This window comes from Pleurodeles waltl, chromosome 9 (assembly GCF_031143425.1).
Source record: "Pleurodeles waltl isolate 20211129_DDA chromosome 9, aPleWal1.hap1.20221129, whole genome shotgun sequence".
Classification (NCBI taxonomy): Eukaryota; Metazoa; Chordata; class Amphibia; order Caudata; family Salamandridae; genus Pleurodeles; species Pleurodeles waltl.
The window spans coordinates 631,147,205-631,164,456 of record NC_090448.1 but is presented as its reverse complement, the minus strand read 5'-3'; the positions used below and the strand labels follow the sequence as shown (position 1 = coordinate 631,164,456).

Sequence of the window (17,252 nt, the reverse complement as noted above, 5' to 3'; positions counted from 1 at the left end):
CTGTGCAGGTACCATACTACAAATTCACATCGGTGGTCATTATTCAGACCTTGCCGCTGACCACAATGAGGATATGCAATGATAGAGCACCCAAAACTCAATCATTTCTCTACACTTAGTTCAAAGATGTGTGAAGATGGTCACAACTACACTAGTGGATGAATACTGAACAGGCACACGAGTTAACCATAGATCACAGCCTCTTGCTAAGCATTGCAAAGGTTACTCAAAACATCAGAAGCGTTTACTTTTCTTCAGAGAGGGGCTCTACAACTAGGCAGTCGTTTCCCCGGACATATGAGCGTTTTAGAACTCTGTGCAGCATTGAAAGCACCAGCAATTTACCTTCTGTAATAAATGACATAGGGCTTACTATTTTCGATTTAACTTGATAATAAACTATATTTTCAGAGACATTTGATGAATCTGACATTTTCGGTGCTACTGGCGCAACTGCGTTATAAACTTCCACATAACTGCATGCCCACCTCAAGAGAGAAAGAACGAGGACACTTGACTCGGGAGCTTTACCATAAGGCAGTGCACTTTGAGGAGAAGAGGCAGACACACAAAATCTGAGAGAACTCACTCTACTTTATTATCTTACAAAATGATTCATACTGTACAGTTTAAATTACATCAGGAACAACCACGACCGCCAACAGAAGCAGAGTTGTTTCCACCGGGTCTGGGCACCTAAATGGGAAAGTACTATAGGAATAATAATCACAAAAAACAAAGTAAGAGACGTCACCCACACGCACACATTCTTGATTCTCTTTCTCCAACGGGGCCCAAGGAGTGCCGGGTACAAGGCCAGCACCTGCTACAAAGGGAACATGCGAGCTTTTTATTTTGTAAGTTGGTTTCTTTGAAAAGGAGGGAAACACAATATTGGGCTTTTGTTCTGCTTGGCAGAATATTCCCTTCCTCGCAGAAAAAGCTCTTTATACTGAGAACAGAGTACACTGTGTCCCATTCCAACCACTCAGCTCTTCAAAACCAGCAGTGCAAGATTCTAAACACCAGGCAATGTGCTGGCAACAACACCAGGCACAGGGTGACTAGAACTGACAGTGACTGCACAATGTCAAGGGAGAGACAGGATGAGCAGCTTCTCTACATGTTAAGGTGACTGGCAAAGCATCAACCAGGCCGGCGGTTCTGCACCCTCACTATAACAGGTGTTTGGGGAAGGTCTGGCACAAGGTTTTAAGGGTTTTGCATTTTCACTGCCCTGCGGACATGTTCCTTTACAGCTCTTTTCGTAGGAGAACTGTAAAGCAACGGCCACACTCTGCTTGTGTACAGTAGTTTTCTCAGAGCTCCCTAGCCTGGATCTTAAATAAACATATAGAGCCAACAGATCTGCCAGAGACCGCAGCAGATACAAAATTATTAAAAAACGGGAATGATCGGAAGAGCAACATTGACTAGTCAAATGCCAAGAGTACAGCGGTTGCGGTGTTCAGCTCCAACAGACGAGCATACATCCGTAAATAAGGAACAGGGTGTATCAAACAAAGAACACACCACAAACGAAAGGAGAGGTTCAGGTACGCATGGCAGTTGGGAGAGAAGCTCTTCTGTATAGAAATCCTACTAAAAGTTGAATGTAATAGATGCAGGCAAAGGAAACCAGGATTATCCACTTTGGGCAAGATTCACAAATATTTTTGCTGGGGGTAGATGCGACTTATTCTTGTAGTACTTCAGTCTTTGTGACAAATCTTTCTCCTTTATTACTTTGCCTCTCTCGTGCCACACACACACACACACACACACACACACACACACACACACACACACACACACACACACACACACACACACACACACACACACACACACAGATGAGTACAAGTATGAAACATCAGAGGAGTGGGGCAACCATTTCCAGCATCTTGGACACAGATGGAAGTGAGTGACGTCTGTACTTTTTACAGAGAAAATATCAGTCTAGCACAATTACATAACTTAAAAAGGAAAACTTTGATGAACAATGAAAAAGGTGGTACCATATCAGTTTGCTGTAGAGTTTACCCAGAACAGAACAAAAAGCTATGAAAGTGGCGGATCGTTTCTTTGATATCCACGACAAAAAAAATATTAATAAAGGACTACAACTCGGCAAGCAGCCCAGATATGTTCCCTATGTCCATGTAAATACATGATAAACACCCATAAGGAGACACTATGGCAGACATTAAAACACGTGGTTGACACTACTCAATACAATACCAGAGTACATTATTGATCCAGCATAGCTAAGGTAGACCGCTCAACATAAGGGGAATGCCTAGTTTCGTCCAATCCTGACAAGATTGTACATCACCATTACACTGAGTCCGTGACGCGCTCCGCAAAGGTAAGACCATGTCAAAGAGTCCCACCCTCCATGCTGGGGACAGCACCTCTTCTGACCCAGGTCCTGGGCTCAGAAGTACCAGTGATAGGGCTCCTAGTCACTGGGAATAAGACGACCACCTCAACAAGATATAGTTACATGTCAAAAGACTTTTTTGCACCAACTAATAGCAAGTAGACATATCATAATTAAAAACAAACATTTACATAGTCGGTATGATTTTGTCCCAGACTACCTCATTTTGTGACTTATAAAAATATGATTTTAACAGGAAAATACATATCATTAGTCAGTGGAGAGGTGCTGTGAGCACGGATGTGCTTATTAATAGGTTTCAATTAGAAACACTCACCTCATCCAAAATTCTTCAAAGCCAACAAATAGTTCTACATTCATTAGAAAAATCAATGTCTTATGAACCTAGAGCACCTAGAAACCACCGATGAAGATGCAAAACTATCTACAAATTAATCACAGGGTGCTCCTGTCCAAATAACAGGTTGGCATATTTGACAGCCACTATCGGCTATACCAGACAAAGAAAACTTAAGTTCAACAATCTGCCTGTTTTACTGAGAAAATTACTTTGACAAACAGACTATTACATTTTGTAACAACTTTGGATAGATTAAAAGCACTCTATGCCCTCCACTCTACATATTTTTGGAATAAAAGTTTCCCAGAAGGGGGTAAGACACTATAAATTAAAACTTAAATAAATAGACAATTTCAAATTAAGACATATCTAACTGCCAGCTGAAATCTGGGCAGAAACTAGCAGAAGGGAAACCACATATAGACCTGCATCCCCAGGTAGGATTTAGAGTTAGAAATGTGTATTTCTTTCCTCATCCTTTGTTACTTGGCTTTGCTTCTCATAGGATCTCAAAGAAACTCACACCCTTGCCAGTCTATAATGATAACTGGAGCTTCTAATGTCTAGCAAGTGATGTGTGGGCCACAGCGGACAAGACTATCTGACAACCAAGCAACCCTCAATTCCATGCTGTGTTGGTTGGCAGAAGAGAGCTGCAACTCCTGACAAAGTGCAACTAACCCTGGCAGCAGTCAGAGCTTCAGAAGAAATCACGTGTTAAAGACAGCAGGGGAAACTTTAGTCCCCAATCACCCACTTTCCTTAAAAAAATTAAAAAAAGTTGAAGAACTAGTGTTCAATCTGCGTACCCCTTTCCCAGCAGGGAACCAATCAGATTGTTCCCCACTCCCCAGATACAGGAGAGCAGGGCATGGGCTCCAGCACATGTACGCGAATGCCATGGTTCTTGTCGGGCTAGGTCAAGTCTGGAAATTTACAGAGATACTTCAAGTTTTTGAGTTTTTTTTTCCTTCTTGTGGCGCTTGACAAAGTTCATGAGAACTGTCAGCATTACATGATGGACTCCTTCTCGAGGTTACTCGCTCCCTCCAGCGAGACCTGCAGCTCCTTCTTCATGAGGGGAGACACCTCTTCTTCGTGCAATGCTCTGTTAGGCTCTGTTGTCTCGGTCTTGACTTCCTTGAGTTCGTCGTCGGCGGCACCTTTTCCAGCGGTTCGCTCCGTGTACACTTGCAGAAGGCCAGCTCCAAAGGCATCACCCTCAACGTTCAGGACAGTGCAAGTTCGGTCCCTGTTACAACACAAACACAACCAGTATCAAATGAAGCAGGAATTCCTCCGGCACCAATCCCAGCCAAGGCCTTACAAAACGATGCTGGTTTTAGTGCTGTCCCTTCTCGTCGCCACTAGAAAATTAGACTGACAGTCTTGCCTTACACTCACACCAACCAATCGGCAATAAGAAAGGAGTAATGACAAAGGTACACCAGTGACGTCGTCAGACATTTTCAAGTCAATCTCACAAGTAAGAACAGTATAGACAGAGAACAGAAAGCAATCGGCTATACTTACACAAGCCAATCGACAGCGAGTATGAGGGAGATGTCATTAGTGGGCAGTCCAACAGCTTCCAGGATAATGGCGAGTGTGAGGACTCCTCCGGCAGGGATTCCAGCAGCCCCTACACTAGATGCCGTGGCAGTGACACTGCAAGAACACAGTCAGGTAGAAAAATCAGAGCCAGTCAAGATCTTGTCCCACAAACAGGATACTGACACAAGGCAAAAAAGACCCACATAGGTCACCAGCCGCCACACTTTCATTAATACTCTATTATAGGTGTAGCAAGGAACAGGGGGTTGACCTCTTACGCACTGCATTAACAAGAAAAAGAAGTATATACAAATTCATACTAGGCACTTTTTTAAAGTGCTTAAAATAAATTATTTCGACATTTGAATGGTACTCAACTTGCTGACCTTGAGAAAATGGAAGGAAAGCCTTCCTTTCTGAGGTTCAAATTCTTGTGACCGGGGTTTAACTCAATGAACCACACTCTGTGTCTCTCGAATGTAAGATATTGTTCCCCATCTCAGTATGGGGATATCTGAAGGCTCTTATGAACTTCCCCCGCTATCGATTTTGCTTAATTCCACTAAGCTTTTGTTTTTAAGTTATTTCTGTATTCATATATAGTTTATTATGCAATAGTCACTGTTCTGTATGGCCGTCACCATTTCGTTTACATTGTGCTGATTTTACTATTCATTATGTGACATGTTATGTGCTTTGGAATTTTTTTTTATTGTGTTATTGCATTATCCTGAGATATTTATAATTCCTAATACTATTTACTTGCTCTTATTTCGTCACTCTGTGTGTTTTCCATTTAATTATTTCCCTCTTCTTAGGACACCTACTACACGATTTGCTAAACATTTAGTGTTTCACTGGCTAGCCTCCTGTTTTAAGCATGAATTATTAACTTTGTTTTTTTCATTCATTTTTCTCAGCTATGGACACGTCAATATGGCTGCACCTCTACTGCACCCACGCTTAGGACTTCTAGTTCCTCGCTATGGCCGCTAGCATTCTTCAACGCGCAGGCACACAGACCCCTTTCAATTCGGGTTTCTGACAGTCCTCGCGCGCGTTGACACTCCGGCACGCGGGAGTTTACAGACCCAGTATTCCCCTGATTTCTGGTATGTCTTGCTAACAGTAATTCCATATATATTTTTCACCTACAGGTCGCACTTTAGTGTATTTATACCAGGTTCTCTACCTTTACAGTTGAGGGTTACCCCTTTTCATTGATATAAACTGTACCACCAGGTTTGTGGTTACCCCCGCCCCACCTTCCTTATTTGCTCCCGCCACGGATTTTCCATTGGGGGACCGCATGCTTTTTTGGTTATTTTGTTCATATTAATTACAGTATTGTGCCTTCAGAGTCCGCTTTAAAGTTCATTGCTACTGCACCTCACCCTGCGCTTGACGCATCTCTCGATATGTAGGACTATCATTGGTCCCCTTAGTTAGTTCCTATTTAATTATTAATACGTATGTGGCCCTTATCTTTTTTTTCCCCCCGCTTATTACATGTTTAAATTCTTTAACGCCGAGGCTGAATTCCCTCCTCTTCACAATATCTATCTCACACAGGGCTGTTACTTCCCTCCTTTTTCCCCTCAGTGTGTGCTTCTTCACGTGCCGTTTATACTATTCGAATACTTGTATACTTAGACTTCCACCTTATTTACAGAGTGGATATAATATATAGCCTCTGGTAGGCTAAGGCTAAGGCTGAAACGCGTTGCCATTTTTACAAGCACTGAGCACTTTACAATAAATGGAGATATAAGGATTTGAATCTCATTTCTGGCGGTGCTGCCTTATTTCTCTCTTTTTGGTTTGGGAAATTTTTCAGCCCCGGAAAGAAGAGGGCTCCTGGAGGAGAGAAAAAGAGTACCTTGACTAAATCTGTCATATCTGTTTACATGAGCATGGGTACAGCATGTTAGTGACTTTACCATTGTCTCATTTAAGTCACTTGTTAAATGCCTGAGTAAGGAATTCTTTCATAATCTTCCTTGTAAATATATCCCCACTGCAATGTTTTTTTTATCTTGATCCAATAAATGTATACATTTGTCCATTTGGATTTTTTTAATTTTAGTTTTCATTGTGTATCAATTTTTTTTTTTTTTACTCTCAATGGACCTTTGTTACTTCAAAAAAAGTTAAACCCCTGGTTCCTTGTTACCCATGAGTTTCCCTTGTTTCTTACAAATATTGTGAACAACACATTGCACCTCTGACCACAAAGGCAGCATAGAGGGCCGGCGCAATACCAACCACCAGCACCCCAGGGAAAAGATAGTTTTGGGCACAGTAACATGCCAAGTGAGGCTGTGACCTACTCCCCCACCTCCAGGAAACAGAAGGTGGGGCGGAAAGAGTGCCAAAAAAGGAGCAAGGAGGTGTGAAGTCTGGACAATCAGAAGGCTGTTATCGTTTGAACCTACCTATGAGGCTCAACCCACCACAGGCCAGGGGGCAAAGAGGGTTATACGAGTCTATGATCCAGAGTAGGTTTTATTTGTGGAACAGGGGCAGTCAGCTATAGAAACTGAAATCCACCCTCACCTGAAGAAAAGCAATGTCACATAAGATGGAAAAACTAGGAGCAAGTGTTGGAACAAGGAGGCACACCGGCAATGCGGTGTACTGGATGAAGGTCACTTACCTGGAGATGCCTTACAGCAGGGTAAGTGGGCTGACAGGGGGAAGTACGCGGAGCATGGCACTCGCAGTCCAGACCTACCGGACAGCGGGCACAAAGGGACAAAAGGGAAGCGACTTGAGCCTTACACCAACCAGAGCCTACCCCCTCCTCTCCTTCAGAGAGTAAGTCCAACACAGAAACTCTACTTACCTCACAAAACCGACATCTATGAGAAAGGAGTAATGATTGAAACGTATGATTTATGCCAAGGTTTATGACTGGACGGGTTTGATTGACAACGGGGTTTGAGCTATGACATGTCAAAAGTAATTTATGAACCCATCAGAAAATGATTTATTACCCTGTCAAAAATGATTTATGAAACCAATCAAAGGAATTTATGCCTTGGTTAACAACGTATAAGCAGTACTGACACATGATAAAACTGTTTACAAGAATTCGCAAACGCACAACCCAGGCCTAATGTTTAAGTATTTCTGGTCATCGGTATGTTACGATTTTGGAGTGCGGGGGTTATACAAGGGTCATCAATAGAAGCACGTGGCATACTTCAGCCTCAAACATGTGGTAACATCTACGTGCAGCCAGCAGAACCGGTTTTACATGAAAGAATTCGCCTCCAAGGAGTAGGCGGGGCACGCACTTGATGCTCCCAGTTTTCGAGTCTTCGCCTGGAAAATGAGAAATCCTCGGCTGCCAGGAACAATGCCAGTTCCAGTGAGCATATTAGATGGGGCCCCAGCCACCTTATTCGGTTAAGGAGAGAAGCATAGCTCCTAATTTGGATCGGGGCTCTGACAATGTCGGATGCTCCCAGCAGAGTTCCCTTTCATATGCTGCTCACAGGGAGATCTTTGTGTTCCCTGCCCACCGCTCTGCATTTCACATGCATAGCACGTGTGCTTTAGCGAGCATGCATGATCGAGGCTACACTAGGCCAGCCCCAATGGCGGGCTTCCAGCAGTGCCTATAAGAGAGGTCTGCCTGAAGCAACGATTATGACAGGTACGCGTCCCTGCCAGCAACTCCGGGCAGACTCCTCGGTAAAAAGCGCTGCTTAATCCGACTCTCCTCAGAACGCTGGCAAGGTCTCCAGGCTTTAAAGTGGAATAGAAGAAATACCCTCACAGGGAACACAATGTTTTATCAGAGGAATAGGTTTGTTCTTGCCCGCAATGATAGCCAAGGTACATATAAAAAAAAAAAAAAAAAACACAACACTGCATAATTCTGGAAGAGTAGTTACCATGCTTAATGAAGGTTGCAAAATAGGACTGAGCGTCTACAAAAGTGTCACGCTGCAAAACGTGTTACTTTTTTGTGCCCTGTATTTGTATCGGTTATGCCGGTTTGGCTCATTGTAATGAATGGCTACTCCATTGGGTATCATCAGATGTTTAAACAAACGCATACTAACCCTGGTTATATTTATCTTCGTAAGGGGCCAAGTACAGCGCCGTACAGATTAGCCGGCTGTAAACCAGCAGTCGGAGGGCATTAGAAAACGAGCACTGGCAAACCCAATAGGTCTCGCCTAAGGGAGAAATATTGACTTTGCCAATGCCTTTTAGCCATGTTGTACAACAGCATGGCTGCTGTAGAGCATGGCTATTGTGTGAGAATGAAAGCGCTATAAAGCGGCCACTGCTGACGGAGTCACAGCGCTGGTTCGTGGTGTAAACACAGATAACAGATGGGAGGCTGGGCGGGAAGTAAGGGGCACATGGGTATCGAGACTGGAAAAAAGTCAACGGCCCTCCAGATGTCATGTAACGGCCAGCGCTACGGACTTTAGAACTGGGGAATGAAGTCAGAGTCTCGACATCTGGCGAACATCTTGTGATTCTGGGCAAATCACTTAATTTTCCCCATCTACCAAAAACATCAATGTGTAATGTAACTGGTGCTCGTGAAAAGCGCTTCATTTCCTTCAAGTCAGGTTCGCGCCACATAAAAAGTGCAATAAAACACAACCTCTATTGTTGTTTAAACCCTTCCCGTTTTTCAGTGGCTTTTTTTACATTGTGCTTTTGCGCAACTTAAAAAAATAATAATAAAAAAAAAAAAAAAAAAAAATAATAATAATATATATATAGATACACACACACACACCTATCTAACTCGGATAGGTAAATAAAACAATCATTTCCAATGCAACGGTCTCGCATTACGTCGAGTTAGAGCGATTAGCGTTGTAAACTCCTAACCGGACTTTTCTGCGACATTGAATAAAAAAAACGAGTGCGGTCGCACTGTGAAATAAAGAGAAAAAGTAGTCTAGAAACCATATGGAAAACATGGAGCCTTGTATGTTTCCAGTAGTTTACCCGTGCTCTCGAGGAGGGCTAAACACCAGAAGAGGCATGACGTATGCATGCCTTTCACAAATGAAAACAAGTAGATTTTAAAAGACAAACCCACGAACCAATGAAAGTGACTGATGTAACAGGGGCGTGGTTAAAATCCCCCTAAAGAGAGATTAGGAGAGCTCTGCGCTCACCCCTAAAAAATAGGCATGATGACCCAGTCACTTTTGTAGGCTTGCTTGTGTTGTCTGCATTAGCAAAGTCAACAGGTCTTTGACTTTTTGAAAACGAGTGGCGTGATGTGCTGGTGAGATGAAACTCACCATTAACACAAAATTGACACATCATGTGAATGCACTAGGGTGACCAGATACTCCCTGAAGGACAGCAAGATGATGGACTTCCAGAGACCCGGAGGACAGGGTCGGATTGGGATCATATTTAGGCTCGGGCAGTCCCAAAAAAGTGGCCCACATTCCTGGACAGCGCCCTTTCATGAAATACTGTTAGCACTAATTTACAGAGAAATGTGATAGGGGCAGGGGTCAGGTGAAGCACACTGCTGCTATTGCTCTAGCAAAGGAAAGGTGGAGGCCAAAGGCCACAAAATCACCGCACCCAGTCACCTCTTTTTAGCCCACCATAATCACAGGGCGATCACCTGGAAAAGGGAGGGGTTAAGAAAAACCCATTGCTGCTTTTCTACGGGGCTGAGGTGAAAATGACCCAATGCTGACAAAATCACCTGCCCACCCCTCCCCCCAGGGAGGCCCTGCATATAGAGATGCTCTAAATGTAATGGCCCAGTGGGGATGGAGGGGTCAGAGGAAAAAAAAAAAAAAAAGGGCATGGCTGTCCTGCAGGGGGCCGAGGTGAGAATGGGCCAAGGGCAAGAGTAACACCTGGCCCCAACCGTGACAATCTCTGCCTAACCCCTCCCTCGCCCATCATATTTTGAAGGGTGATGATCGCCTGGCAGGGGAGGAATAAAGCAAATAGCATGCCATGGGCTAGTTAACAGAGGCCCTAAAAAAACGGCCCACAGGCCACCGTGAGGCATCGCCCAATGCCCGCCATACCAATCCGACCCTGGTGATGGAGGAGCAGGGGCACTATCACAGCATCAAATAACAAGCTGCTGGGGGACGAAAAGTGAAGGAGAGGAGGAAGGACTGGGAGGACGCAAGAGGCAGCCGGAAAGCTGCAGGGAGAGAGCTCTGCAACTAAATCAATCTCCTGAAGCAGAATGTCGTTATCTATTCTAGCTTTTTTAAATTTATTTTCTAATAAAACGCCATAAGAAAGTTACAGAATGGAACAGAAACACCATGAGGAGGTGATTAATAAGATCGAATGAAGGAAAAGAAGGAACGGAGCTGGGGGTGAGTCGGAGGGAGCTTGCAAAGACAGGATCACTTGTGTTGAGTGCCCAAACACAAAGAAAAAAGTACCTGCTAAGTTGGGAGAGTTGGAAGGACACAATGACGGAGCAATCTCTGGGGCAGGACTAATAACTCCTGCACTTGTGCCACTCCAGTCCCTTTCCAATACACCCATACATTTGCTTCACCTGTACCCTTGCTTACCAGCAACCTGTCATAGTTAAACCAACCCACACTTCTTCTTGTGGATTAACTTTGCTGCTTTTATTTTGTACACAACATGCATGATTAGATTGCCAATAAATATCGTATTTCTTAAGCATATATACAGGTCTCAATTATAAAACACGGGTCATAAATCAATCACACAGTCATAAATTAATTGTGATGGACCAGCCTTTGGCCATCATACCTCACTGTTACAATTCTTTTCAGTCCTGGCCTCTGCTGGTCAAGTCTTTCTGACATTTTCTTTTGTAGGCAACCCTACATGCCGCTTTGGCAGAGGTTCACCAAGTCCTACCAAGTCCAACCATGTTTTTCTGAGGGGGTAGCCTTTTATTTTCTTTATAGGCCCAACTTGCTACCTTGTGTGTTTCTGTGCCCTCCCATCAGTCACGGCGGGTCTGGGCTGCGAGTGCTGTATTCCGCTTACTCCCCTTGCCGGCCCCTTTACACCATGCCGTAAGGTATCCCCACGTGAGTGGCCTTTCTTTAGCACACCACCTTACTAGGTGTGTTTGCCTTCAAAATTTGGTGAAATCTCATTCGCAGTCCGCTCGTGCCCCTCTTTCTCCTTGCGTCGCGACTAAACGCGGAGCTCTCGGTATGGGTGAGTGGGATTTCGCTGTAGCCGGCTGCTTCACACGTGATGTCCCCATTCGTTTAGTTTTCCGTTGAGGGGACAGCGCGCTCTTTAAATCTCCCTTTCTTCTTCCCCCACTCACCAGTTACTCCCGTAACCTATTGGAGGGGTTTGAAAAATTCCTTGCTCCCATCGGTCCCTGGCGTTAAGCGCCTCACACTTTGAGCGCGAACCCCGCCCCAGCGTACCCTGGGGGTGGGGATGATGTGTGTGTGGTCCATTTGCTGGGGCCGAGCAGCGGGCCCTTTCTTTAAAACGGTCAAACCGATGCTTGCGGGATCAAGGCAGCCGTTTTGGTGCCGGCTCTCTATGCCCCCTATGGGGCGGCCTTTGCTATAACTCACGCACTTGTCCCACTCCAGTCCCTTTCCAATACACCCATACATTTGCTTCACCCGTACCTTTGCTTACCAACAACCTTTCATAATTAAACCAACCCACACTTCTTCTTGTGGATTAACTTTGGGCGCTTTTATTTTGTACATAACATGCATGATAAGATTGTCAATAAACATAGTATTTAAGCACATATCCAGATCTCAAATATAAAACACTGGTCATAAATCAATTGTGATGGACCAGCCTTTGGCCATCACACCACGCTGTTACAATGCTTTTCAGTCCAGGCCTCTGCTTGTCACTTCTTTCTAACATTTTCTTTTGTAGGCAATCCTACATGCCGCTTTGGAGAGGATTTCTCAAGTCCGGTTTGTTTCACAACGTTTTTCTGTGTGGGGGGGGGGGGGGGGGGGGGGGGGTAGCCTCTTATATTCTTTTTATGCTCAACTCGCTACCTTGCGTGTTTCTGTGCCCTGACATCCCTCACGGCGGGTCTGGGCTGCCAGTGCCATGTTCCACCTACTCCCCTTTGCAGGCCCCTTTACACCCTGCCGTAAGGCATCCCCCAGATGAGTGGCCTTTCATTAGCACACCACCTTACCAGATAAAACCTCATTCATAGTCCGCCACGCTGCCTGCGAGCTTCACGTCTCCTGGCAGCTCCCCCACATCCCAAGGTACTGTTTTGTTTTTATTTACCAGCAACCTACTTGTGTCATTGCTGCCCATAAATTCGCCCAGAACACTTCCATCCCTACGCTGGAAGGGTGTACGCCATTCCTAAGCTGGAAGGGTGTACGCCGTCTGGGCCATATAACTACTGCCGCCTAGGGTGCATCAGCCCATGGTGGATGCTTTCCAGCCCATTTGCTTTGCAATATCTGCTGACCGCGATGTTCAGTTTTCTCCTGGAATTGTCCACCACGCTATCCGACATGGCCCTGGACCATGTGAGTTTGGGGATGATTTCTGACCAAATGATAGTGGCGTTGTCTAAAGCCCTTGCCAAGACCACCGGATGCTGTTCAGGAGATCTTTCCGCCCTAGCTGTGCTAGGTTGTTGCCCCTTAGATGAATGATTATTCAGGACCGCTGTTGCTGGGCTTCTTGAATCCCACGGAGGGTCTGTGCCAGTTGGCCCCATCTCATGCCGGGGTAGCCCCACCATCTGATGCTGGTGGCCACCGGACCTCTCCTCTGTGTTCTGCCGTTGTGATTCCACTATGCTTGTATTCTCCAGATAAGTGAGTGTCCCACTACCCACACTGCTCTGTTTTGCATGCCTGACAAAATAATTACAACAGTGTCACCAGACAGCATCCACCCATGTCCCGCTCATAACAGTTGTGGCCTTGTTGTAACTTTTGAACGCGCTGGAGCGCTACCTGCCTACTGCTTTGATAGCTTCATCCTGCAAACCACGCTGTGCCTCTGTTGTGGCTGCCCCTATTCTAAAAGAGTGTGCACCAAACTCCACTAGTGCAAAGATCCCCTGGCTCAAAGATCTGCGCATTACCGCATTGAACTGGTACTTGCTCAGCCACTCACCATTGCTGTGCATTAAGAGAGGGCCCTTCACATCAGGGAGGATTCCCATGCAGGCCCTCAAACTGCAAACTGGGCAGAGCTTTCTAACTTCTATGCAGTTGAACTGGACCCATGAGCCCCTGCCTTTTTGGTCTGTTTTTGATTTTTTCAGCAGCAGGCGTACTTATTTGTGGTCTAGCTTGGTGTCCTCCACCTGAAGGCAGGAACTCCCTGCCCCACTTCTTTTTGGTACCACTAGCTTGCTGATGCAAAATGCCCCAAAAAACGCTGTTATGAATGCTGCCTTGGATAGGACATACTCATATAGGTTGGTTGCTACCTTCCTCAGCGCATCTATTAGCACTGCTAACTTTGTAAAGTCTATGGGTCGCCTCGTTTTGTTTCTTCCCCTCCAGTCGCTTCCAGCCTTTCATTGCCGCCCTGATGTAGTGTGACGCAGTGGGGTCCAAGCAGGTCTGTATTTTTTAGAAATGAGCTAATGCTGCCAAGTGGCCCTGTGCCCAGGACTTTTTTTGTTGGTATGCAAGTTTTATGAAGCGTTCCACTGCCTGTGCCATGACTTCAGGTTCCCCCAGAGACTCTAGCTCCCCCATCTGCATTAGAGACCTTACATACTTCCTGTAGCACTTGTGGGTCTCCGGCTTGAGTGCATTATCATTCAATAACGACAGGTCCACTCCACAAGTTCCCAGAGCTCTTTTGGGAACGGTGTCATTGCCTGTTGCGCCTCCAGGGCTAGCTTCCTGAACTTGTCCATCTGAGAATGAGAGAATGCGTCAGCCAGTGAGTTTTTAATGCCTTGGACATGTCTTGCCCTAATGTCAAGGTTTCCCTGTAGCTACAAAAGTCGCCTCATCAATCTCAATGTATCTAGGCACGTGGCTGATCCTTTGTTAAAGGCCATGGCCACGTTCTGGTTATCTGACCACAGCGTGATTTTCATATTGCACAATTTATTCCCCTTGACTGTGAAGGCGACCACTATGGGGAAGAGCTCTAGAAATGTTGGTGGTGATACCTAGCTCCCGCCACCTGCCTGGCCATTTCTCTGTGCACCATTCTTTGCCCAGGATAGCACCAAACCTGTAGTATCTGTGAATAATGCTATCTATTTGGCCGTTACCCATCCTTCTCTCCAAATCAGGAGTCCATTAAACTTACTCAGGAAGGTCTCCTACATGGCCAGGTCATGCTTGACCCCAGACCCTAGCCTAACATGGTGATGTTTCTTGCGTAGGCCTGAGGTCAATCTGCTCAAATGCCTGGCAAACACCCTCCCCGCTTGTATTACCCTGGCTGCAAACTTTAATTTCCCAACCAATCTCTGCAGTTCCCTAAGGGTTGCCTATTCTCTGCTCTACATTGCCTTGATTTCCGCCACTGAATCCAGTTCAATGCCCAAGAACACGAGGGCAGTTGCTGGACCCACTGTCTTCCCTTCTGCTAGTGGAACCACAAGTTATTTTGTTAGTGCTTGGAAAGCCCTCTGTGAGCTGGAGCATTCGCTTGTCCCCAATTTCCCCACAAACGGGAAATCGTCCAAATAGTGCATCTTTCCCCCTTGAGGGTGTCTCCTATGCTCATTCTAGGAATGTACTAAACTGCTCAAAATATGCACAGTAAATGGAGCAACCCACTGGCAAGGCCTTGTCAAAATACACCTCCCTCGTGCTGAAAACCCAGCAAGCGGAAGCTCCCTGGATTTACTGGTAGGAGTCGGAAAGCTGACTCAATGTCAGCCTTTGCCATCAATGCTCCCCTGCCTGTTGGCTTAATCATGTCAATAGCATTTTCTACTGTGGCGTAGCCCACGGAACACTCATCCGTGCGGATCCCATCGTTGACTGATGATCCTTCTGGGAAGGAAAAAAAAAAGTGTATAAGCCTGTATTGGCCCGCCTTTTTCTTGGGGACTAAGCCTAATGGTGAAATAATCACTCCATTCGTTTAATTTTCAGTTAAGGGGACAGCACGCTCCTTACATCTTCCTTTCTTCCTCCCACAGTCACCAAGTGCCCCCGTAACCTATTGGGAGGGGTTTGGAAAAACTCCTTGCTCCCATTGGTCCCTGGCATTAAGCGCCTCACATCTTGCCCCCAGCGTACCCTGGGGGTGGGGGTGTATGTGGTCCGTTTGCTGGGGCCCAGCAGCGGCCTTTTCTTTAAACCTGTCAATTCAGTCCTTGCGGGTTCAAGGCAGTCGTTATGGCGCTGACCCTCTATGGGGGCGTCTTTGCTAAACTCAAGAAAAGGCATGACCATGCATGCCATGGACAAACAGGCACAAAGGTGAGGACAGCAACAATAGAGCAAGCAAATAGAAAGTCTCTGGCTAAAAACAACACAATGTTCTGTAAGTATTTTGTTGGTGTTTCACCTTTAGAGTAAGCATGTAAAATAAAACTCCTTAAATGCCTTTCAGATCCCGCCCACTTCGACCTCTGCTGTAACCCATTAACATTTGAGGGTAGAAAAGGATGTGCCATTACTCACAGAATAGTGATGACCTGGATGAAGTTGAGCGACATGTTGTTGAGCTGAGCTATAAAGACTGCAGCGACACATTGGAAGAGAGCTGCGCCGTCCATGTTCACTGTGGCGCCGATGGGCAAGATGAAGCGGCTGATATGCTTCGAAACACCGTTGTTCTCCTCCACGCACTTCATCATCAGGGGCAGGGTGGCTGAGCTGCAGAGAGAAGGCAACGCGTCAGTTCTCACCTATCAAAACTGACCATGGACGTAAAATATATTTTACACATAAGGAGAACGTTAGTCTTGACGGTCACAAAAACAAACACAACACAATGAGGGGCAGAGTGAGATCTCTTTGGAAAATTGGTTCTGCCTTACATCGTCTATGTTACACAGTTCTGGCCCTCATGCACAGCACCTACAGAGTTCCCACCTCTAGCCATCTTCCCAAACAAATGTCCCCCACTGGGCTCAGTCTGTGGCCATGACCTCCTCAACTTCATTCAGACAGCACCCAAGCCAGCCCCCCGCCCCCCCCCCCCCCCCCCCTTGCACCCCCCCACACACCTCAATGGCTAACCCCTTACATATTTTCAGGAAAGTGGGCAGGAGTAAAATATGGCATAGATGCTGACCTTGTTGCCAAATTATGGACACCCCCGAGTTACAACAACCAAAACCTTTTCCATTCAAACTTGGATGGCAATGTAATAGCACCAAGTGCCACTGCAGTAGCGTCACTGCATTATTAAAAGACAGTTACAAACAAAATTACGAGCCATCTGGTATAGAGAAAGCAACTTTTTAGTAGGGTCCTCGGACATGGTAGAAGTTTAAAGAAAAAGCACATTCATGGGACAACAGGATTGAAGAGAGGGACTATGAGACATCATATCTCCCATAGATATATATATATCTCCTAGCACCAACTGGCAGAGATGCACTATATCAACATACAATAAAACAAGTAAAGAAAGGTCTGTAAAAAATATGTCCCTGGGGTGCAGAATCTTTAGGCTAAATCTACCCCTCTTACTTTCCAACTCTGACAGCACTAGAAAATACACTTTTGATATGGAGTCTTCATGCCTGAGCCACACCCTCCCATCTCCAACCTGCCCCTACTGTGATATTAGGCTTTCACAGATGTTTGGTGTGGAGCCCTTTTTCTGGCTACTTTCTCCAGTCTCGTCCACCTCTATTTGTACCACCATAAATTATTTCCTCCTCGGTTATCATGGTTGGATTGGGACTCAAAACTGGCTCAAGCACCCAAAAGAAAGTTGCCCAAATTTGTGGATCACAACCTTTCACGAATCAGTGTGTGATTAACATCAGGGAATTATTTAGGGGAGAAATGTGTGATCAATTATTCTTTTTAAAGT

The 17,252-nt window shown here is 45.6% G+C and overlaps 1 protein-coding gene across 1 annotated transcript in view; it reads right to left on the bottom strand.

The window, feature by feature from the left end:
• Positions 1–574: 574 nt before the first annotated feature.
• The window catches only part of SLC1A5 (solute carrier family 1 member 5), a 33,466-nt gene continuing 16,788 nt past the window's right edge, over positions 575–17,252 (bottom strand). The window contains exons 6-8 of the mRNA XM_069207661.1: positions 15,887–16,081; positions 4,278–4,412; positions 575–3,996 (exon numbers count right to left, since the gene is read on the bottom strand). Of these exons, the coding sequence (XP_069063762.1) occupies positions 3,756–3,996; positions 4,278–4,412; positions 15,887–16,081 (571 nt within the window). The 3' untranslated portion in view covers positions 575–3,755. The remainder of the gene's footprint in view (positions 3,997–4,277; positions 4,413–15,886; positions 16,082–17,252) is intronic.